Source organism: Carlito syrichta, unplaced genomic scaffold (genome assembly GCF_000164805.1).
Source record: "Carlito syrichta isolate Samal-C Ts95f unplaced genomic scaffold, Tarsius_syrichta-2.0.1 Scaffold271499, whole genome shotgun sequence".
Lineage (NCBI taxonomy): Eukaryota > Metazoa > Chordata > Mammalia > Primates > Tarsiidae > Carlito > Carlito syrichta.
The window spans coordinates 264,164-289,875 of record NW_007215595.1 but is presented as its reverse complement, the minus strand read 5'-3'; the positions used below and the strand labels follow the sequence as shown (position 1 = coordinate 289,875).

Sequence of the window (25,712 nt, the reverse complement as noted above, 5' to 3'; positions counted from 1 at the left end):
CGAGGCTGCGGTGGCCGGGAGTGGCCCCTGCACTCCATCTGGGCGACTGAGTGAGACTCCAACTCAAAAAAAAAAAGAAGGAAGAATGGGGAACTCCTCATGAAACAGGAGAAAACTTGGTTGACCTTAACAACCCACAGATAATGTTTTTTTAAAGTCTGATAGTATTTTCCTTTGGGAAAGAGGATCAACTGATGTACAGTATAGGCTTTTGCTCCTTAGAATAATTGATTCCCAGACTGCGAAATGCTAAGGCATGAAGAGTGTGGTATTGATTAGGGGAAAAAATGCTGACAAACCCCAAGTGGCTTTTATTAAAGTTTCAGACACTGGCAATGCATCCTCTTATCCCTGGGAATATTTTCCCTTTTGGATCCACAGTTATTAGGTCAAAGGCAAAACACAGGAGTACCTGAGGGGAATAAAGGGCACTGTGAGTGGCCCTCTGATGGCTTCAGCCCCAGCACTAATGCACGTCATTCTTGGGTGGAGGGTGTCTCAGGCCTAGGAGGGCATAATCTTAGGTACCATTTTTCAGTCCCTTCTTTGCAAGAGCCATCTCTGTTCCTACATAAGTTAATTAACAAACACTTAGTGATTTAAGAATAAACTGAACCATTCCCAGCTCATGGATACGGAGCCTCCGTCATCTAGCCCCTGTCCACCTCAGCTGTAGCACAAAGGGGTAGGATGTAATAACCTAATGGGTCTCTTTCTGCTGATAGGTGGGATTCCACCTTCTTTCCTCAGGCTCTCCGTTTCTCAACGAATAGTAAGGTCTTCACTAAATATATACCAGGTGTATCAGTCAAGGTCAACATCAAACAGGATGGTGCGAAAATACTGAATTGATGCCAAGTCATCTATAAATCAAATGGGGCCTGTGTTCTCTTTCAGATGCAAGTTGTCCTTCAAAGAAGCTCCCTCAGATGTCATTCTAAGAACTGTGTTTCTCATCGCAGAAGCACACACTCACACACACACTTGCACTTGCTCACTTTCACCCTCTCCCCAGTTTCTTCAGCGGTTTTGACCCTTCCCACCATCCCCGCCTTACAAATGCTCACATCATGTCCATCAAATTCTATTAGCAAGATATGATGTGAACTCACAACTGTTTATTTCCAGACTTTCTTTCTTTAGCATTAATACCATCCAGGTTAACGCCCTTGTGATAAGGCCACTGCAGGAGTTAGCAGGAGGGCTTTCATGCCAGGCCAGAGCAAGCATCCCCGCAAGTGCGCACGGTGAGCCAAGCTGCACTTACCCACTGTGCTCTTCCTGTTCTCTTCCTTGTCCTCAGTGCGGCTGGGGACCAGGGGGCTTGGTGGTGGTGGCTGTGGTGGAGGGGGAGCTGGTGCCCGCCGCTTCTTCTTCTGCAAATCAACCTGTGACCCCAGAGACACCTATGAAGCACAAAGAGGGAAAGACAGGCCATGTCAGTTGATTGTGTGAGGGAATGGTGGCATGTGGAAAGCTAGCTCCATGGAGAGTAGTGCTGTGAAGGCTGTCGGGTGGCCAATTCCGTTTCTGGGTCTTGTCAGGTGGGCGCTTTCTGGGAGTGGCCCTGAGGGACCACAGTGATGCTCATAGACAGTCTCAAAACCCCTATGACCATGGGGAGCTCATATTTTCTTCTTTTTTTTTTTTGAGTTGGAGTCCCATTCTATCGCCAAGGCTGGAGTGCAGTGGCACGCTCATGGCCACCCCAGCATCAACCCGTTAGGCTCCGGCCATCCTTCTACCTTAGCCTTCCAAGTAGCCAGAACTACAGGCACATGCTACTACACATGGCTAAATTTTTAAAAAATTTATTGTAGAGACGTGGTCTCGCCAAGTTGCCCAGTCTGGTCTCAAACCCGCGGGCTGAAGAAATTCACTCGCCTCAGCCTCCCAAAGTGCTGAGATGACAGGCTGAGCCACTGAGCCTAGCCAGGATCTCATATTTCCTAGGGATTCCAGGCCAGACTGGAGAGTGGGTAAACTTCCCCATAGTAAAATGAGAATGGGATCCCAAGCTCTTAATTAAATCAGTATATAGGATATAAATCTCCCATCCAGAACAGAAATCCCTCTCCTGCTCAAAGACTTTATCAGTGAAAAATTCACTTCTAAATTCAGTTTATCAATGCTGGACAGGTCCAGTTGTTGAAGGTAAAATCTGTCTATTCTATAAAATGGAACCCACAGCCAGTGGCTATTCATTCACTCTCACTGATTAAGATTCATTTAAAGGGTCCTGGCTTTGCAGGGTAGTGCAGAGCATATGCAAGGAATGAAAGTGATGATGACACATCGTCCCTGCCCTCGAGGAGCTCAGAGCCCTGTCTACATCTTGAGCCCAAGGACTCCCCAGGGCCCATCACAGACTCGGCGCCTATAATACCACAACCCCTGATCTCGGCGCTCTTTGGCTCATTAACTTAGGCTTGAACAATGTGGATCAGAACTGAGCATAGGGCTCCACATCTCAAAAAGGATATGTGTATGTATGTATGTATACATGTGCAAAAAGTCTCCCTTGGTTTTTTATCAGTAATATACATTGATTGCAAGAGCAGTGAAAGAATATGTAAAAAGAAAAACATAATCACTTTATGTTGGCCGGGCGCGGTGGCTCAGTCTGCCATTCCACACTTTGGGAGGCCAAGGCGAGTGGATTGCCTGAGCCTACGGGTTTGAGACCAGCCCAGGCAACTTGGTGAGACCTCATCTCTACGATAAATCAAAAATTAGCTGGATGTGATAGAACAAGCCTGTAGTTCTAGCTACTTAGAAGGCTGAGGTGGAAGGATTACCGGAGCCCAGAAGGTCGATGCTGGGGTGGCCGTGAGCATGCTACTGCTCTCCAGCCTGGGTGATGGAGTGAGATTCTAATGCAAAAAAGCAAAAAAAATCACTTTATGTCATTCAGAGTAGACTATTAACAACTGGCATTTATTTTTCTAGTCTTTATATTTTTCTTCTATAGGTATTTTTTCCCTCCCTTCTCCTATAGTATACTTATGATCACCTCCTCTACTTTTAAATTCTACAGTACATTTCACATAAAACATGGATATGATAAAGTCAAACAGTCCTACAAAGTTTAAAATCAAAATCAACAATTATTTAACTACCTCCTCCATGCCAGCAGTAATCACATCACACTTTTTTTTTCTTCTGGCATTTTTTCCCATTTTTCTAAATAAGAAACTTATTCTACTATTTCTTGATTTGTTTATGTCATGCATTAGCTACCTACTTTAGAAGATGAGAGTTTAGCTCTTTGGGACGTGCACACACACACAGACACATATTCACACATTTCTTCTCCATCTTCTCAAAAATTATAGCACACAATTTACTTAAATTTAATATTTACTATTTAGTTATACATATACAATTATAATAAACATCAAAGTTGTGAAAAATGATTTCTAAATAATATGTATAATTATGCTTTCTCTCTAGATTGATTACCTTTTTGTTTTCCCTGAACTTAATAACTGATTTGTTTCCTTACTTTCTTCCTAACTGAATTTCCTGGAAATTCCTTTATTCTTCTCAGTTCTGATCTCATTTCCTAGATTCCCTGCCTTAAAAAACAAACAAACAACCCCCCCAACCCTTCCTTTCAGTTGAATAGTCTTCAGCAGGTTTCTAACATAAGATGCATAGGAGAAGGATTTTTGAGACCTTTTATTCTATTATACTGAACAATCGGTATAGATGCCTATAAAAACTGAGGATGAAGATCATTGTCTCTGCTAACATGAAGCTATGACTTCATCATCTAGCGTACAACCATACAGCTGAGACATCCGATACCATGGTGATGCTGAGGCTTCTTCACAGACCTGCTTTCTTTCTGAAAGCTTGGAGGATCCTTTCTTATTTCTTCCTGATCTGAAGTTTCATGATGGTTAGCCTTGGGGTGGGGTTCTTTTCATCCATTGTCTGTGGCATTCATTGATCCCTGAAACCTGCATATCCTTTAATTCTGCAGAATTAAAGTGTTATGTTTCTCTATTTTTTCCTCCCTGTTTTCTCTCTGAGATTTTAATTTGTTGAATATTTAGAAGTGTAAGTCAATTCTCTAATTTTTCTTGAATAGTCTTGCCTAATTTTTCCTGCCCCCCCCCACTTCTTGGACATTTTCTTTTTTACTTCATTGTGAAACTCTTATGAATTTAAAATTTTCTGCTACTGTCCTTTTAATTTCCAAGAGCTTTTTCTTGTTATAAGTTTAAAAAATAGCTTTATGATCTTGTTTCCTGGATACAATGTCTTCTCTTTTCTCTCTGAAGCTATTATTTGTATGTTTTTTCAAAAAAAGTTTTAATTTTCATTTTTTTCCACTTTATGTATTGTATTTTCCCCCAAGATCCTTTTTTTCTCTCTATGTCTTTGTCTCTGCTTATTACATTTTGACTTTTCCTCAAATTTCTGGTGACCCTTGGTTCATTGTTTATAATATGTGAGGTCCTGTAAATAGGTTATCTCCTCTGAGAGACTGGTGGGATTATCTGTAGGTAGCTGGGCAGAAATCTGGTTAGTTCATTGGGATATCTCCAAGTGTCCATATCTGTAGGGCTCTCTCCTAATATAGCTACATTATACGCAGGTGAATCCTCCAGCTCCTGCCTGAAGGTGCTAGTCTTTCAAAGCGGAGTCCAGTGAGAAGGCTCTGAAGATCTAATACAGCATGTGGTTTTCATTTATTCCTGTGTTTGTGCAGACTCAATTGTGTCTTAAGTCCTGGAGTCCTCGTCCCTTGGTTCTATCACCTCCAGGGTTGGGAGCACAGATGTTTGACTGTGGCAGACAGGGAGGGGGTCTGGCGGTCTTATTGCTTCACATGCATGTGTTCCACCAGTTCTTGGTCATCAGCTTGCTCTGCACTCTGATGTACAGAGAAAAGTGTGCCCGAATTTCTGAACATCATGGCTTCTGATCTCTTCTGATGGGTCTCTCCCTCCTAGCTGTCCCACCCAGCTTCTTCTGCTTTCCTAGGAATTTGGTACAACCAAAATACATTCCACTCCTAAAGTGTCTACTGAAAACTAATATCAACGGTCATTTCTGCTTCTCCCTTTCTTGTAGACACAGTGGACTAACATTTTTAAATTTATTTTAGTGAAATTTCAGGAGAGACAAAACTTTGTTTTATCTGCTGCATTTCACCACGTTTCTTCAGCTTTGTTGAGAAACAATTGACAAGTAAACATTGTGCACATATGCCGTACAACTGATAATTTGATATATGTATACATTGTGAAATGATCGCTATAATCAAGCTAAGAAACATATCTAACACCTCACATGGTACCTTTTTTAAACACATTTTTCTTTTCTTTTTTTGTGATAAGAATGCTTAGCATCTACTGTCTTAGCAAAATTTCAAGTTTTTTTAATGGCTGACTAGTACTTCATTGACTTATCAGCCCCTTCTGCCTTTAGCTAAATATTAAAATTGTTTGGTTTTGGCTATTACAAATTCAAGTTCTCAAAACACTCAGTGATTTTGTCTTTCTTCCACATTTTGTTTTCTTCTTTTCTCTTTCTTTTTAAAAATTCTGAGTGTTCAATAAATCCATTTATTATAACTCCTCAGGTAAAGAGCATAAAAAATCCAGAATGAGCCAAGCTCAGTGGCTCAGCCTGTTATCCCGTGCCTTTGGGAGGCTGAGGTGAGTGGATTGCCTGAGACTGCGGGTTCGAGACCTGCCCGGGCAACTTGGCAAGACCTCATCTCTACAAGAAATCAAAATGAGCCGGGTGTGGTAGTGCACACCTGTAGTTCCAGCTACTTGGAAGGCTGAGGTGGAGGGATGGCTGGAGCCCAGCAGGACGAGGCTGCAGTGGCCGGGAGTGGCCACTGCATTCCAGTGTGGATGACAGAGTGAGACTCCAACTCAAAAAAATAAGAAATAAAAAATAAAATCCAGAATGAAGATACCAGACCCCAACATTGCTATCCCAATTTTATGAATCCTTATCATGTAGGAATGAGGTCAGCAAGATGACAGGATAGGAAATCCCAGTCCTCATTTCCCCACAAAGACAGCAACTTAACAAAAATTTATAGAGCAAGATGGTCAGCTAGAAGCAGCTGGTGTGTGCCTGATCGCAGACTGCCTAACACAAAAGTGGGGGGATCTGGGTAGGGCTTTTTGCCCCAGCAACCCCTCGCTACCTGTGTGAAATCTTATGTTGCAGAGGCAAAACACAGCAGCATGACCCCAGCAGCCAGGGGTCTCCTTCTCAATTCTCATTGGGGCAGCCAATTGTGCACAAAGGTGGGGAGCAGCAGCACGGACCTGTCAGACCTAGCCTCCTCACAATGGGCTGAGGCTCCTCCACCCCCTCAAAAGCCCAACGTGGATGGGGAACTTTGGTAGTCCTCATAGCCCCATCCATAGCCTACATCATCTGTGTAACTCCCCAGAACAACACAGCCAAGCGGAGCTAGCTTGTCCACAGCCACCACTAGAGCTAGCTTTCTCCTGCAAGTGCCACCTCCTGGCTAGAGGTCATCCGGCACAGAACATTATAAAAGCTGAAACACTAACACAGTACTTGGGAAGATCTGATTCTAGACTTCAGCTAACATCACTATCGAAGTCGCCCTGGCCATGCAGGATGCCTTGAGCCTATGCAGGTACCCGGCACAGCACCACCCTGCTGGCAACAAAGAGAGCCACACTACGAAACTATGCACAGAGTCTACGCCATTCCCCTGCCAATCCTAGCATAGCTGGTGCTTGGTCCTGCCCCTGAGAAACCAGAGGACTGGTCAGCCCAGTCAGCTCTGCCCAGTGTTGTCCACTCCCCTTCCCCCCAAGGAGGCAAAAGCAAAACTCATGTCACTGCACATCTTTCGGACTAGTCCATAGTCTAAGGCATCAAAAGATTCTCCAGAGGGTCCTCCAGGTGACCAGTTCTCAGGATTCAACCCCTGTGCCTTCACACCACTAGCTCCCTTGCAGGCAACTCCCAAAGCTAGCTCAAATTATTTAGTGGCCCCATAGGGCAGCTAAACCCAGAAGGACAACAGGACTCACAGACATCAGGTCCTCACAGATTACCCTTCCCAGAAGGAGAAGTGCACATCAGGGAGTACCGCGTGGGACAAAAAAGAGAACAAAACAAGTAAATAAGTAAATAAATCCAGAGTACAGCTTCTGTGTCACAGATCTCCCAGCCCAAGAGACGTCTCCTTCATCAGAGCCGCAGACACAGTACCAGGGTTAGGGGAGGAAGGTGGTGGTTCTATCTCAGTAGTGCAGCAGCCCTGGTACACATGAACCGTCATAGGAAAGGGGATCTCTACACCCACATGCCCACCACTTCAGACATTTGCTCTCTCTCTCGAGGGAGTTCAATACAAATTTGGTTGTTGAGGCCCCTTCTGCAACATTTTGTGGTAAAAGAAACCCCATGGAAGGTGGGCTGTTTGGGTTAAAGCTCGAACAAGGGGTAAAATCCCACTCCCTCCCTTCAAGGAACTTTAAGGTTCCTACAGACAGAAAGAGGTACATGTCCAATCTGAAAATTCAGAACAGGACAGGGGCATGATAGAAGAGTGAGCCACTTTCCTGCCAGCCTAGTAGTAGAGTTGAGATGGGTGCCCTCACTCCTGGCTAAGACCTCAGGGCACTTCACTTGGAGTTTTCCCAACTTCTTTCATCAGGGCTGAGACTTTAGCCCACTCTAGGGGAACTACACAGTCCAAATATCTGCAGTCTTCAAGAGACGCACTTAGCTCACAAAGACTCCTATGGACTCAAGGTAAATATTCCATGCAAATGAAAACCAAAAATAAGTAGGAGGAGCTATTTTTATATTAGATAAAGCAGGTTTTAAATTAACGACAGTGAAGAAGGTAAAAGGAGGTAATATATGATGATAAAGAGATTAATCCAACAAGAGGATATGATTTTTAAATGTACATGCACCTAACACCAGAGCTTTCAGCTTTATAAAACAAATTCTATCAACCCTAAGGAAAGAGATAAACAACAATGCAATAGTAGAGGGAGATGTCAACACTCCACTGACAGCAATAGACAAGTCATCATGGCAGAAAGTCAACAAAGAAACATGGTAATTAAATTGGGCCCTAGAACAAATGAATCTAACACACATGTACAGAACATTTTATCCACAAACTACAGAATATATATATATATTTTCTCATCTGCACATGGAATATTCTCCAAGATAGACCATATGACAGGTCATAAATCAAATCTCAATAAATTCAAAAGAATCAAAATTATAACAAGCACTTTCTCAGAACACAGTAGAATATAACTGGAAATCAACTCCAAGAGGAACTTTCAAAACCAAGCAAATACATGGAAATTAAACAATCTGATCCTGATATCTTTGGGACAACAACGAAATCAAGATGGAAATTTTAAAATTCCTCAAAATGGGTGACAACAATGACACAAGTTATCAAAACCTCTGGGATATAGCCAAATCTGTGCTGAGAGGAAAATTTACAGTGCTTAAGACATACATTAAAAAGACTGAAAGATCACGTATAGATAACCAAACATCATACCTCAAGGAACTAGAAAAAAAGGAACAAATTGAGACCAAAACTAGCAGTATAAAAGAAATAATAAAGATCAGAGCATAACTGAATGGAAGTGAAACTAAAAAAATACAAAGGATCAATAAAACAAAAAGTTGGTTCTTTGAAAAGACAAGCACAAATGATAGACCAGTAGCTAGAGTAAGAAAAGAAGAAAGAAGATTCAAATTAACTTAATCAGAAGCAAAAATGAAGACATTCCAACTCGTGTCATGGAAATATAAAAGATCATCTGAGATTATTATAAACACTTCTATACAAACTAGACAACCTACAGAAAGTGGATAAATTTCTGAAAACATACAACCCCTCTACCTTGAATCAGGAAGAAATAGAGACCCTGAACAGACCAATAACAAGCAATGATATTGAATTGTTTGTTGTTGGTGTTTTTAAAAATATCTTATTTTAAAGCTGTAGGGTACAATTCAGGATTAGGTATACAAGTGGACATCATACAGGTAGAGTTTGGGCCTCCCTTTGGTCTCCACTTTTCTGATTTGAGATCAGGTACCCTTATTGATGATGTGTCCCCACACCAACCCAGGCAGTGTCCTGCTATTGCCAATCCTTTTCTTAAAGTATTATGGTAAATTTTCAGGGTCTGTTTATAAGTGAGAATATATGGAACTCAGTTCTTTGGTCCTGTGAGAGATCACTGAGTATTATATAGACTCTAAATGCTCAACAACAAAAAAAGTTCAGGATCTGATAGTCTCGTAGTCAAATTCTATTAGACTTTCAAAGAAAAACTGTTACCAAGCCTACTGAAGCTATTTCATAATATTTGAAAAGTAGGGACTGGGCTTGCTGGCTCAGCCTGTAATCCTAGCACTTTGGAAGACTGAGGGAAGTGGACTGCCTGAGCCCGTGGGTTCAAGATCAGCCCAGGCAACTTGGCAAGATCTTATCTCTACAATAAATAAAAAATAAGCTGGGTGTGGTGGCATGTGCCCGTAGTTCCAGTTACTTGGAAGGTTGAGGCAGAAGGATTGCCTGAGCCCAGCAGATCGACACTGGGGTGGCTGTGAGCATGTCTGCACTCCAACCTGGGCAACAGAGAGAGACTCCAACTCAAAAAAAAAGAAAAGAAAAAAAAAGAAAAGAAGGAATTCTCCTTAATTTAATCTATAAAGCCAGTATCATCCTTATACCAAAGCCAAGAAAAGATAACAATGACAACAACAACAACAAAAACTACCAGCCAATATCCCTGATTAACATAAAGGCAAAAATCCTCAACAAAATACTAGCTTTTAGAATCCAACAGCACATCAAAAAAGTAATCCACCATGATTAAGTGGATTTTACTCCAGGGATGCAAGGATGGCTTAACATATACAAGTCAATAAACACGATCCACCACATAAATAGAATTAAAAGCAAAAATCATATGATCATTTTAATAGACACATAAAAAGCATTTGATAAAAATTCAGCATCCCTTCATTATAAAAATCTCCAGAAAAACAGGCACAGAAGGAACATTCCACAAAATAATAAAAGCCATATACAACAAAACTACAGCCAATATCACACTGAATGGGGAAAAGTTGAAAGCAACATTACCCCTCAGAACTGGAACAAGGCAAAGATGCCCATTTTCACAAATCCTATTCAACATAGTACTGGGAATTCTAACCAGAGCAATCAAGCAGAGAAAGAAATAAAGGGTATCCAAATTGGAAAAAAAAAAAAAATCAAACATCTCTGTTTGCCAGTGATTTGATCTAATATCTAGAAAGTCTTAAAAACTCCTGGACTTGAAAAATAAATTCAGTTAGTCTCAGATTACAAAATCAACACACACAAATCAGTAGTACTACTAGACAGCAATAATGCCCAAGCTGAGAATCATATCAAGAACTCAATACCATTTACAATAGCTATAAAAAAATTAAAATACCTAGGAATATATTTAAAGATTGAAGACATCTACAAGGAAATCTATAATACTCTGATGAAAGAAATTGTAGAGGACACAAACAAATGAAAAAACATCCCATGCTTATGGATTTAAAGAATCAACATTGTTAAAATGACCATACTACCCAAAGTAATCTACAGATTCAATGCAATTCCTATCAATGTACCAATGTCATTCTTCAAAAAATCAGAAGAAAATTCTAAAATTCATATAGAACCAATAATGAATCAGAAGAGCCAAAGCAATCCTAAGCAAAAATAACAAAGCTGGAGGCATCACATTACCCAATTTCAAATTATACTACAAGTCTGTAGTAACTAAAACAGCATGGTACTGGTAAAAGATTAGACATATGAACCAATGGAACAGAATAGAGAACCCAGAAATAAACCCAAATATCTACAATCAACAGATCTACAACAGAGTAGACAAAAACATACACTGAAGAAAGGATATCATATTCAATAAATAGTGCTGAAAAAACTGGATATCTACAAAAAATTGATTCATGATAAATTAGACTTAAAATCATAAAAATCCTAGAAGAAAACCTAAGGAAAAACTTTTCTTGACATTGGCCTAGGCAAAGAATTTACAGCTAAAACCCCAACAGAAAATGTAACACAAATAAAAATAAACAACTGGGATTTATTTAAACTAAAAAGCTTCTGTACAGCAAAATAAATTATCAACAGAGTAAACAAGCAACACACACAATACGAGAAGATATTTGCTAACTATATATCCAGCAAAGGACTAATATGCAGAGTCTACAAAAATCTCAAACAAATCAGCAAAAATAAAAATAAAATTAAAAAATGACTCCATTAAAAAGTGGGCAAACAACATAAACAAACATTTCTCAAAAGAAATTATATAAATGGGCCGGGTTTGGTGGCTCAGACTATAATTCCAGCACTTTGGGAGGCCGAGGCAAGTAGACAGACTGAGCCCATGGGTTCGAGAGCAGCCCAAACAACTTGGTGAGATCTCGTCTCTACAATAAATAACAAAAATTAGCCAGGCATGATAGTGCGTGCCTGTAATTCTGGCTACTTGGAAGGCTGAGGCAGAAGGATCACCCAGCAAGTCGAGGCTGCAGTGGCAGTGAGGGTCCCATTGCACTCCAATCTGGGCAACCTGGTGAGACTCCAACTTAAAAAACAAGAAACAACAAGAAACTATGATGGTTCAAATGCTATGAGTTTGCCTACCTATATTATTTTCTAGTCCAGAATTTTCAATCTCTTATTAAAATATTGAAAGACTTTGTTAAATGTCACTGTTTTGCTTACTCCTTCAAGGAATTGTGTAGTGCATCCAAAGATGTATGACGTACCTGACGTCAAGTTGCTCAAAGTCTAATGGAGGAGAGATACTTCTATAATATTTATATATTCTTCTGTGTTGGAAACACTGCCAAAAACTGTAACTTGCAGCTGTTTGGGTACCTGTTGGTCCTATGAAATAACATTAGTTAACCAAAGCCCTGTAATCTTTCACTGATGTCTGTATAATAAAGACATATTCCAGAATTATGTCGAGTATCCACATTAAGTTGAAGATAATTAGAAGAGGAGAGAATGGAAGTAGTTATGATTTACTCAATTTGAAGAAGCAGTTTCACCTGTTGAAAGACTGTTCTGGCTGGCTTCTTGCTACAAGACTGACAGAGCATTAAATTCCTTGAGTCTTTGCCAAATTGCCTGGCTTTGCCACTAGTTAACTCTCCCAGAGTTAATAACATCCATTCAACAAATAATTATTGAATATCATGTATTTTCCAGTCATGGTGCTACTCCTGGTAAATTAATTAAAATAACAAGCTTGAAAAGTATTTGGCAACGCCTGAGACCCTCCAATAAAGACAAGATCTCATTGGAGTTTGTGTTAGTCCAAGCAAAAGGCTTCTAGTAGATGGACTTACAGACTTCAGGAAAATATTATTTACTTTGGCAGCAATAAAGATTTATTAAACATTCGTGGAGGATGCCAACTATTATCTCATATGACTAAAATCCTCAAGAGGGAGGTAATTTTTACTAGTTCTATTTTATAAAGTAGAAACTGAAGATTATGAAAGACAACTTGTCCAGGACCATATAACTACTAAGTGAGCAGTCAGCATTTAACCTTGGTTTGACTCCAAGCCCATCTCCTAAACCACTTTCCTGATATTCCTCCCCCAGCCTCAGGCCAATAGTCAGGAAGAAATATTCCTCCAGGTTTGAAGGGAAACGTTTAATTCTTATGACTCTATCAGTGACAACAGCCCACTGTCCCACATGATAAAACTTTCATCCACCGAACATATTAGAAACCAGTTTGTGCTTGAAAGTACTGCTTTGGAAAAGACTTTTAAAGTCTGTCTTTACCATAGTCTTTGAAGAACACTTACAATCCAGTCCTGTTTGCTTTCCAGAGCTGGCTTTTTTCCTTCCTCCCTAGAACCAGGAGATACAGTGACCTCTTGTTAGGGACTGAATGTGTCCCCTCAAAATTCAGATGTTCAAATCCCGACCATCAAAGTGAAGGTATGAACAATTAGAATATTCTCAATTCTAATTTGAGGTAAGACTGTGTATGTATTTATATGTGCACCTCACATTCTGTATATTGCATGTGAATTATCATGCTGCAACCATCATGCTACAACCACCTAGAGAACAGCTTAATAATGTTTGACAATCTTCAGTACAACTGACCCTTTTATGATTCAGAAATGTGTTTTAAGTTTTACCAGAGGCAGCATTAATTATATCAGTTATAGTACAGAAATGAAGGAACAAACGAGAAAGCAGTTTTAAAAGAATAAACAGACAAGTAAAAAAATAAAGTGATATTAGAAAGCAGGGCCTTTGGGAGGTCATGAGTTCATGAGGTGAAGTCCTCATGAATGGGCTTCATGCCCTTATAAAGTACCCTTCTCAAGATTCCAAAATACTCTCTAGCGCTCTTTCTGCCATGTGAGAACACAGTAAGATGACAGTTGTCTGAAAACCAGGAAGACGGCCCTCATCAGTCACCAAATCTGCTAGTGCCTTGATTCTGAACTTCCCAGTCCCCAGGACTGTGAGAAACAAATGTCTGTTGCTTAAGCCACCTAATCAGGATATTGCAGCCTGAGCTGACTAAGACGTCTCTTTTGGTTGGTCAGGGCTGATATTTAACATACCTCTCATCCAGTGTATGGTAGCAAGGAAGCTTTCCTAGAGAGTGGAAATAGAACAGTAGATTTCTCATTTTTGAAAGCGTTTGTTCCTCTTTGGCCTCTTTGGTTTCTCAATATCATTGTGCCAATTATGTGTAACACCAGATTTGAGGTCAGAAGGTGTTTACGGGTGTTGGGAAGTTCTAATTTAAATAGGAGAGTTAGCCGGACTCGGTGGCTCAGCCTGTAATCCCAGCGCTTTGGGAGGCTGAGGTGAATGGATTGCCTGAGCCCGCGGGTTCGAGACTCTCCAGGGAAAGTTGGCAAGACCCCATCTCTACAATAAATAAAAAATTAGCCGGGTGTGGTAGCGCACACCTGTAGTTCCAGCTACTTGGAAGGCTGAGGCGGAAGGATCGCCAGAGACCAGCAGGTCAAGGCTGCGGTGGCCGGGAGTGTGCCACTGCATTCCAGTCTGGGTGACAGAGTAAGACTTCAACTCAAAAATAAATAAATAAATAAATAAACAAACAAACAAATAAATAGGAGAGTTATGAACACTCATCACACGACACAGTCTCCTGCTCCTGGTTCCCCACCCTGACTCCATACTTTGCCCTGAGTGGGGCACTTTGTAGAACCTTAACAAAAAGTGATTAAATGACCATGAGTGAGTGTGTTTATCTTCCATGTTCCTTTCTACCTTTTATCTATGCACATATATTATGTTCACATTATTAATGGGGAAAAATGAGTAAATTCTTCAAGGTTTCATATGTTTGCCAACGAAGACAGACAGCAAAAGAAACTTGTCTGCATATGTTGTGAAGTAAAATGAATAGGCACCCTGAATTCATTTATGCATGCCTTCATTTATTTGCTTATTTGTACATTCACTCATTTATTTATTCTTTTATTCATTCACTCACAACACGGGTATCCTTGGTGTTAAGGTCCATAAAAGGCACTGGCACATACAAGTAAAGGAAGGAAAATCAGGCCAATTTCCTTCTGAAAAAGTCAAATTCATAGAATTAATGTGTGAACTGGTGGTTGCCAGGGGTGGAGGGGGGCAGGAACTGTGGAGTTCTGTTCATGAGTATCAACATTCATTTATGCAAAATGAGTAAGATCTAGAAATCTCTGTACAACACTGTGCTTACAGTAAGCAATACTGTATTGTGCATTTAACAGTTTGCTTAGAAAAATAATCACATGTTAAGTGTTCTTCCCACAATAAAATAAAAAATTTTAAAAGTCTGATCATAGTCAAATAGCTTCCAGAAAAGTTATTAGCTTAACTCATCATCAACAGCCCTTCTGTCACTCAACAAGAGAGTGTCAGTAACAAATCTTGCTTTTCTCAAAGTAAATAGTGCTCTAAATACTACAAAATCTATATTTTAATTAGACTGAGCAAGTTTTAATGGTTATTGTTTACTTGTATGTGTGTGAGAAATGGAGAGACAGAGAATAGGTTGTTCACGTGCATTTAAATTTTTTTTTCCTACTATGTTGTTGACATGTTCTTAGCAATATCCTCTCAATTACAAATATCTTATGAATATTTTCTCTAGATTGTCATTGGCTTTATATTGTCTGCATTTAGCCTTCTAACAGGTAAAATTTTATCTCATACAATCTGTCAGAATTTTTTCTTCTTTTTGTTGGTTTCTAACTCTGTGGCATACTAAGAAAGGGTCTCTTCATTATAAATTTTAAAACTTCTTATTGTTTTAAAGTACCTTTATGGGTTAATCTTCTTAGGTTTTTTTTTGACAATTTTACCGTAAATCAACTGGATTTAATTTTTCTATATACTCTACATTACTCCAAAAGATTAGCTTACAATGAAGATGCACTTTTAAGTCTGCAGGTATCATATAACTGTAAAATACAATACGGCAATATCACAAACAGAATGTGTAAGAAAAACTGGTGTCATAACTGATGCTTCCTTTACTAACTGAAACACAAAATGGCATCCCATCCCTGGAGAATACAGGAAATCATTGGAAATCTTACTTATTCAGAATACAGACCTAAATCATACAGAGTCCAACTACCTTAAACTCAAATCCGAGTGGCACCTTCATGGGCACCTGCCCTGGCCCCAGACCCTGCCACTGCCTGGCCTCTGAGCAGCTCCTGCCTAACTCTGTCACGGGAGTCATCCAATCCTATCACCACTAACCAAGAATTCCAAAGTTTCTCGAAAAGAATCACCGTCAAGTATGAGAATTCAGAAAAGCTCATGATTCATCCTAGAAAGATTTCCTGCTTAAATAATTTCTTTAAAAAGAGATTCACATGTAGTGGCCGAAAGTTCAATCCGAGAGACCACCAAGAGCCAATTCTGATGAAAGTTCAAAAGGGTCTTTATTTACAAGCTCGAGCCTGGGCCTCTGTCGACAGCCGACACAGCAGAGTACATTCAGAGGCTCTGATTTCCTTAAGCAGATGCCTTTTATGCTTTTACACAAAGGGAGGAGGAGTTTGGGAGGCTTTCCAGTTGTGTTACCATTTAATTGGGTAGTAACCTCTGGTGGTCAGCTTAATCGTGGAGGATTGGCTAGCCTGACTCGGGCTGACCTTGGTCCACTAGCTAGGGAAGTTGCAGAGACATCTGGAAACTTAGGTGATTACCCCCTGGCACCTGATTGGATGTTGCTAAGGGGAAAGTGAGATAAGGGAAGGGGTTGAAGCTTTGCAGTTTTTCCCGTAACTGGAACTTTACACAGTTACAGGTTATGTTTTAAGACAGAAAACTAAAAATGGCTGTGCTATTGTCCACAAGCTGATTACATATTTATTGGGTTATAGCATGCTCTTAACCTAAGTCTATGGTATACTTTATTATGGTCCTTTCACACACTTAAAGGAATAAATCTGTAGTCATCTAATATAGCTATTTAGTTATCATGTTCACATTTTCCAGAGACACCAAAATGCCAATATTTTATTATAAGGTTACTCTGGATCAAAAAAAAATTTTTTTTGAGTTAGAGTCCTACTCTGTCACCCAGGTTGGAGTGCAGAGGCACATGCACGGCCACCGCAGTCTCGACCTGCTGGGTTCAGGCAATACTTCCACCTCAGCCTTCCAAGTAGCTGGTACTCCAGGTGAGCACCACCATACCCAGCTAATATGTTTTTATTTATTGTAGAGACAAGGTTTCGCCATGCTGCCCGGGTGGGTCTTGAACCCGTGGGCTCAGGCAATCCTCTCGCCTCTGCCTCCCAAAGTACTGGGAGGATAGACGTGAGCCACCATGCTGAACTTGGGTTAAATTTTAAACCTACATTTTAACCTATTAATCTCTTACAAAATGATTATTATATGTAATTTTCTTTACATACACTTGTATTTTTAAGATTCTGACCACAAAGATTTTGAGCCAGAGCAACCTAGTAAAGTATAACAAGAGATGAGAATACCGTGTGGTGGCATCCACTTGGGCCCCGAAGCCGGAATGCAGGGCTTAGCGTTTTGTGTCGACTATTAGCTATGTAACATTGGATAAGTTGCTTAACCTCTCTGTGCTTCAATTTCTCCATCTGTAAAACAGGAATAAAAATGGTTCCTGTCCCTTTTGGTCACTGTGAAGATTAAATGAGAAACATCATGAAAAGTACACAGAACAGTGTCCTCACTGACAGACAGTCTACTCAGACCTCTTCTTACCATCACCTTAACCAACAGCAGACAGCCTAAAGGGAACCTGGAGACCCAAATGTCACCCCAGAACTAGACCTGCGCTGACCTAACCCTTGCTTTCAGCTCCTATAGGGAATAGCAGGATTCTCAGAGAATTCGATCCATCTGTGCCTTCCTAGCTAGGTTTTCTGGGGTTAAATACATTGACAATACACCACTCTGCCGAAAAATGAGAAAGCACAAATTTCGGCACAGCCCGTCTGGCCCCGCTCCTACGGCTGTACACACTTGCTCAAATATTTCACCTTTCTGTGCCTTGGTTTCCTCATCCTAAGTGTGATAATGACAGTGCCTACCTCACGGAATTGATGTAATAATTAAATGAGTGTTAGAAATGTCTCCATCTGCTACCAATACTGTTTTCAAAAATGCCAGATATGTGTTTGCTAAATAAATAGTAAACAAATTGAATGACATAGATGAGACATAAAATCCTAGAGCTAGAATTCTAACTCCTTTATTTTATTGATGAGAAAACAGAAAACCAGAAGTTAAATGATGCTTTTAAGACCAACACCAGATTATTCACCTAGATGGACAGTGACCAAGCTGCTGTTTGGTGACACCTATTGCACGCCAAGGGTGAGAACTGAGTGGGGTCCCACATGTGCCATCATCTTCTTCTGTGCTTTCTTCTGTTTGTTTGCTGCGACTGGTTTTTCTCAGGATACTTCCCTTGGAAGCGCCCTTCAGGACACAACCCTCAGACCCAGCTGCTCAACTGTCCTCTGTCTTCCTGATTCCCTCCTGGGGATCCTTGTGGAATCAAGGCTCAAGTATGAACACGAAATAATGACTTTAATTCTGGAAATTTAAGGAGGGGTTGAAGGAGGTGGTGACACTGTAAATTGATCTTACAGGAATCATGTGGGAGCACCCAGCACTTGCCAGGAGTCCCTAAATCACACGACAAAGAATACATCCACCCCAGTCACCAGTGAAATACAAAATATGGGGACCCTGAACCTTCTATGTCCCTGTAGAGTCTTCATTTCAAAAGTTAATCTTCTGTCAAAGAATATGCCAGTATTTTATTTGCTCACTATAAATGCAGCTGTATTGATCCGTGTTTGCAAATGGCATATTTGATGGAGGGAGTATCCTGGCTGGTGTCATCTAGGCAGATGGATGGCATAAATTCTAATTCAACTGATATACAGCCATTTCAATCCCGAATACTGCCCCAATCCCCTCAAAAAAGAGTCTTTCCAGGAATTGCATAAACCACACATCACAGACCCATAACCAAGGTGGGAATTGTTATCAATCACTTGCTATTGTTAGATAAATATAAAATCATGGTATTTTGTGCCATGGATTCTGCTTTAGTTTTTAGACTTCTAAGAAGGACTTCCATTGAGTGCTGGTTTCCTCTAGTTGTTTATATTCTATTTGCTAAAATTAAAACCCCCTTCACAGGTGGGCACAGGCCTGCTGGCCGGGAAGACAATTCTATCATCATCATCTCTGGTAATTACAGAAAGAAAAACACTAGGTATGCTTCATGGAAAGTTGTAACAAGAAACAAAAGTTGCTGTTTAAGCACTTTCTTTCTACCTGACTTAGAACAAAATGCCCTAAAACTGAGCACAAACGTGCTCTTAGTTTTTTTTTATTTTAATTGTAAATTGATATATACATAATCATATATATTTCTGGGATCCAAAGTGATGCTATCATTTATAAATACAAGGTAGAATAATTAAATCAAGCTAGTCAACATATCCATCACCCCAAATACTTAACCTTTTGGGGGGGGGTCTCAGTCTGGTTTCCCTTCATATGTGTTCCCTTCAGAGTGTGTTATTGAGAGACCCAAGAAACCAAGAAACTTAAAAAGCCATACTTGCTGTAAAAGTAGTGTTTAGTTCACTATATTTTATATATCCCTACCTCATGTTCATTGTACTTTATGAAATCTTAGTACTTTAAATCCTACCTCAGACCCCGTAGAATTAGGCATATCTCGGGTGCTGGGTAGCGACTGATTGTGTAATTATATAGTCTTAAGTAGTGTTTGTATTTAGAACTCTTGGGTTAAGCATTGTTAGTCCCAATTGCCATGCTAACTTCTGCTTTTACAACAGGATGTAAATGTTAAAGCGATAAGCCCCTTTCAGACGTTCCTTGGCAGCAGACTTGGAGACGCTAGTAATCTGCCTGCTTGCTCAGTTTAATTTATACGCAGTGACGGTATGAACCTAATTTATCTGACATTCCACTCTGCCCATTGGGTGGGTTTCTGTCAATCACGGGCAGTCAGGTTGAAGCCCACGAAAGGCACCTACCAATACCAAGTGTTCCCGTACCCATTAGGAGAGATTACCCAATCATGTAAAACCAAGTTTAGAGTTCTTTCCCCTCCCTCTGTAATGGTGTATAAAGACTGCTTGCCATGCTGGATCGGGGCTCTCGTCCCTGAAGCCACAGCCGGCTTCGTTCGTGAGTCCAGACTCGAGCCTGAATAAAGACCCTTGTGTGTTTGCATCAGAGCTGGCTCTTTGGTGGTCTCTCGAATTTTGAAATTTGGGTTTAACATTATTTCAGCAAATATTTGTTGTGGGCTAATTTTTCTGCCAGAATTGTTTTAGCTAGAAACACATGCATAGGTTTATAATCAATCCTTTTACATTTTTAAACAATAAGGGGAGATTTCTTCTTTTAAAATTTTACACTGATGCATGTACAAAAGCTGCCAGTCACTGGCACTGACACACCATGAGCACACTCCTCACTTTTACGAATACTTAACTGTGCTCAGGACCAGAGGGGCCAGAGCCCACAGGGGCCCTCAGAGGTGTGAGACAGGATTCCATCCACCCACCCACACAAAATATAAGGGCTGACTGAAGAGTCAGAAAGCAGCCCTCCAGGAAATACAGGATGCAAAAGCCCCAGGGAATCCTAGTAACAAGGAATGATATGCAAATCAAGCCAGGATATGTAATAGCCTCTCCCACTTGTAGCAAACAATTCCCCAGTGAAGGAGAATGACTTTCCTGCTGGAACCTGACAACACCTCCTATACCGCTTTATCTTCCTCCTCCCACATCATACTTACTGTGGCCCTCCCTTCCACAGTGGCCACCCTCTCCCTTGTTGGAACCCTAGGGATGTCTTCCCAGGAGAAGGGTCTGCCTGCAGGCTTCCATCCCACCGGTGCCTCTAGATCAGATCTGGGTCTTGCCTAGGGCCTGCTGCCTCCAGCCTCTGGCACTCCTGGCTTCATTCTCCTCCTTCCCCACCTCTGTGGCTAATCATTTCAAGGATCCTCGGACCTCCTTGACGTCTGAGAGCATCACTGTCCCTGCAGCAAGAGCGTAGATTCATTTTGCCCGTTTTTGTGCTTCACAGAACCACATCTGGCTTCTTCTGCTCTGGGAGGCTCACCTGTTGTGGGTGTGGCTGCAGACAGCTTGTCCTCCTTGCATGCATGGCTTGGTGCAACTGATGGAGGAATGCACAGCCAGACGTACCTGGGTCTTGAGTGTGTGTATGTCCAGTTGTAGGAGCTGCTGGCAAACAGTCTTCCAAAGAAATGTTTCGGAAATCCTTATTCTGCTTTGCCCCTCTGGCCGCTTCCCTATCTCCACATTCCAAATGGTTATTCCCTTAGTTACCCTGCCATACTCCCTTCCTTGTTAGCAGATGATCTTGCTACACAACACTGAAAAAGCAGAAGTCCCAGGAGGAGCCACTCTCCAGATGTTGGGTCCCACTCTCCAAAGAAAAGCTGCCTCCTCCAGACTCATCCTTTTCTGGGGCATGGGAGCCAGCTTTGGAGAGTCAACCCTGGCTCCTGTGTGTACCCCAGTGCCTCCCCTTCCCCACCAAGTTGACTGAAAGGGCTCTTCACAGGGGTGGCTTACTCCTCCTTGAGCTGTGTGAGCTTTTGCAGATTCCTGTTCTGCTCCCTGCCTGTCCCCTGCAGGCAGGGTGCTCCTTGCGGTGGCCTGTTTCCTCCTCTTCTCTTTGCTGTTCATCCACTCCCGTATTCCCCAACCACTCTCCATGTGCGGTCATCCTCAAATCATCCACAGGACTGGCAGCACGTGAGCTCCAGGTACAGCCACTAGGTCTTTTCCATGCGTGCTTCCTGCAGATACTTCAGCTACAGGGATTGCGGGACTATGTCCTGAACCGTAATATGCATCTAGGGGCATTCTTCCGATATTCTTGAAGTGCTGGTTTCATGGCCACCACCGCTGTCCCTTGAGTTCCTTCCACTGGCTGTCTTGACCGTGCTGTTCTTTAAGTGCCTCAGTCCCTGTTGTGAGGGCTCAAACCCAGTCTCTCTCCTCATCCCCTTGGCCACCCCAGTCTTATTCAGGCCCTTTGTGTTTCTTGCCTACGTTATTTTAATGTTTCATACCTCACAGTCTTGCTCAGTCCTCTCCCTTCTCTCTCTAAGTCAGTTCCCACCATGCTACCAAGTTGGATCACTCATTTGTTTATTGAAAATTTTACTAAATACTGATTATGTGCCAGTCACCACTCTCCACAAAGGAGGGAGAACCTCAAAAAGACAGCAAATCCCTGCCCTCTACTCACAGAGCTTGTGTCTCAGTGAGGAAAGATAGAAACAATTGGATAATGTTGGGTAGTGCCATGCTCCATTATAAATGAAACATGGGGTCGGGCTCGGTGGCTCAGTCTGTAATCCCAGCACTTTGGGAGGCCGAGGCGAGTGGATTGCCTGAGTCCACGGGTTTGAGACCCACTCGGCAACTTGGTGAGACCTTGTCTCTACAATAAATAAAAAATTAGCTAGGCATGGTAGCACGTGCCTGTAGCTCTGGCTACTTGGAAGGCTGAGGCAGATGGATTGCCAGAGCCTAGTAGGTCAAGGCTGCAGTGGCTGGGAGCGTGCCGCTGCACTCCAGCCTGGGTGACAGAGTGAGACTATAACTCAAATAAATAAAAAATGAAACACGATAGCGACATATTCCCACAGGGCTGAGGACAAAGCACTGACGTGGGTGATAGAGACAGGATCGCCTGTACAAAAGTACAGAGAAGAATATTTCAGAAGAAAGAGAGGAAAGGCTGAGAATCACTTGTCCTTTTCTTTTTTTAAAATTGATTCATAACAGTTGTACATTTTTATGAGGCACAGAATGACATTCTGATACACAAATACAATGTGCAATGATCAAATTAGGGTTACTGGGAGTCCATCACCTCACAGTTTATCATTCCTTTGTGCTGGGAACATTTCAAGTCTCTTTTAACTGCTCTAAAATATACAATACATTCTTGCTAATAGTCACCTTACTGTCCTCCTGAACACTAGAGCCTGCTCCTTCTACTACAGACAACTCTACTTCTGTACCTGTTAGCAGCCCTTTCTTCATCGCTGCCCTACCTCCACCAGTCCCAGTCTCTGATAACCACTGTTCTGCTCTCTACCGCCACCAGATCCACTTTTTAGCTCTTAAGTATGAGTGAGAATATGTGATATCTGTCTTTTTGTGCCTGACTTATTTCGCTTAACATAATGACTTGCAGTTCCATCCATGTCAAGGCAAATGCCAGGATTTCATTCTTCTTCACAGCTGAATAATACTCCACTGTGCATGCACACCACATTCTCTCTGTCTGTTCATCCACTGATGGACACTTAGGCTGTTTCTATATCTTGGTTATTGTGAAGAGTGTTGCAATGAACATGGGAGTGGAGACATCGCTTCAACACACCGATTTCACTTCCTTTGGATGTACACCCACTGGTGGAATCGCTGGATCACAGAGTAATTCTATTTTTAGTTTGCTGAGACGCCTACATACTGTTTTCCATCATGGCTGTACTAATTTACATTCCCGCCAACAGTGCACAAGAGTTCCCTTTCTCCACATGCTTGTCAGAATTTGTTATATTTTGTCTTTTTGATAACAGCCATTTTCACTTGGTCTTTTACCTACAAGAGGAATAGGCAGTGAGGGCAGGGTGGCTTTATTGGCGCTGGAAAAGAGCTTGGTTTTTATTCACTGTCATTTCCTATTTATAATTATGAGCAGGATCAAGCCCACACAGTGTGTGCAACATGGCATCCCACTCTGTCACCCTCACACACCTCATGCACTGTGTCTCCCTTGCTGAGCTGTCCTGTCCTCACATTCAGCAAACTCTGACTCATCCTTCAAGGACCAGATTCAATATCACGTCTGGCAGAAAATAAATTGCTGCCTCTCCCATGTACCTGCATGTTCCTTGGCTTCATGGTAACGCCTGTGTGTCTCCTTCTTAGACTGGGGCCTCTTCAAAACCAGAAGACACTGTATCCATCTGTGTTACTTAGTATTGAGTACAGTGCCAACCAGGGTATGTAATGGGCCCTAGCAACTGTTTACAAATTGGATATTAAATAAGTGCATTTCTAAGTGGTGAGACTGGGTAGAAAGAGCCTGCCTACATATGCAATTTGCTTATATTACTCTCATAATACTTACTTTACAAAGATATAAGGTAAAGTGTGTACTCAGGAATATGTGAAGATTGGCTAATATCCTCATCAAAAAAATTCACTTCTCTTGCACAGAGACCACAATGAACTGGTCAAGGTGATTAGTCTGTACCCATAGGGATTTTGAGGTGGGTGTGTATTTCCATTTTTATAAAAAACACACACATAGCACTCAACTGCATAGGGCTTGGGAACAATTTGATGATGTATAAGGAAGGAAGATAAAATAGAACATGATATGAGATTATGAAGTGGATTCTGTACATAAAGTAATTATTCTTTCTATGTACAGACATTTCTATCCCAATTCATAATAAATGGACATTAGACTGCTTTCCGGAATGTTCTGTGGAATTTTTTAAATTATTTTTTGCTCTTAAAGAAAAGTTGGAAGCAAGGGCTACAGAGAATGTCTAAGATATGGGCCATTAAAAATACATAGTTTATTATTAACATGTAACTTAAAAACTACTTATTAACAAATGTATTATCTTCACAGATAAACAGTGCTTCAAGCTCAATGAGCATCAGTTCCTTCCCAAACTTCCTATTCATCCTGGGGTCTCCCTTGGGATGTGTAATCATAGTATTCACTTCTACACACAGATCTTGCAGGAAGTTTCTACATGTTGCCTCCCTGAGCACCAGATTTGACAAAGGCTGACCACCCCCCACCGTCTCCGTTAAGGCCTGGCATAGAGATCATCATCTGTTGCACCTTCAGATGATATCAGATGTAATCCCGCTGCCTTACAGTCTACACCAAGGAGCCCTTGGTATTCTGCATTAGAACACCTATGCCGGGCTTAGGAGTGGCACTACAGTGTAAGGCATGTTTGGGCTTCTCCTGAGCAAGTTTCTCACAAGCTTCCACTGCCCTATCCAGATCTGTTTTGAACATAATAGTGCATGAACTCCATGCCAATGACTTAAACAAGCACCCTCGGGCATGATGCTACCCTCATATGCAGTGACCACAGTCAAAATGCCTATGAGTGAAAAATGAAAGTACTCATGCTACAGTTCTTCCACGAGAGATGGGAGATGCAGGCATCTGAACCATCTTTGGAAAGAATGAAGATCCTCTGGTGTAGGACCAGCGTGTGAAATGCATTCGCTCTGCACAGTGACAATCCTCTTGGAGCTATGGTTCCCATGCCTCAGAGAACTGACTTCCACTGCGGATGACAGCTTACTTGGAGCATGTATGGCTCATCACAAGTTTTATTAATTTTAGGAACTGGAATCTAGCTATACTCTTAAAAGAACGACAAAAGCAGATGTGCCTTGTGCAAACTACTACTTAGAATATATGAAGTAACTAAAATATGAACCACATAAACAATGAAGACTTAATCAGGCTTATTATTCTACCAACTATTAGGAATATATAATGAAAAGTAAAGGGTATTATGAACTACCACTGCTATTATTTATAAAATTTCCATTAAGAAATAAATTCTAGCTAGGCTCGGTGGCTCAGCCTGTAATCCCAGTGCTTTGGGAGGCCGAGGTGAGTGGATTGCCTGAGCCCGCGGGTTTGAGACCTGCCTAGGCAGGCGAGACCTCATCTCTACAATAAATCAAAAATTAGCTGGGTGTGGTAGCGCACGCCTGTAGTTCCAGCTACTTGGAAGGCTGAGCAGAAGGATCACTGGAACCCAGCAGTTTGAGGCTGTAGTGGCTGTGAGCATGACACTGCCCTCCAGCCTGGGTGATGGAGTGAGACTTCAACTAAAAAAATAAATACGAAAGAAAAGAAAAGAAAGAGCCGGGCTCGGTGGCTCAGCCTGTAATTCCGTGCCTTTGGGAGGCTGAGGTGAGTGGATTGCCTGAGCCCACGGGTTCAAGACCCACCTGGGCAG

The 25,712-nt window shown here is 41.5% G+C and overlaps 1 protein-coding gene across 3 annotated transcripts in view; it reads right to left on the bottom strand.

The window, feature by feature from the left end:
- The window catches only part of COBL (cordon-bleu WH2 repeat protein), a 229,771-nt gene that overhangs the window by 84,894 nt on the left and 119,165 nt on the right, over positions 1–25,712 (bottom strand). For all 3 annotated transcript variants that reach the window (XM_008052294.1, XM_008052295.1, XM_008052297.1), the window contains exon 7: positions 1,268–1,406. In XM_008052294.1, the coding sequence (XP_008050485.1) occupies positions 1,268–1,406 (139 nt within the window). The remainder of the gene's footprint in view (positions 1–1,267; positions 1,407–25,712) is intronic.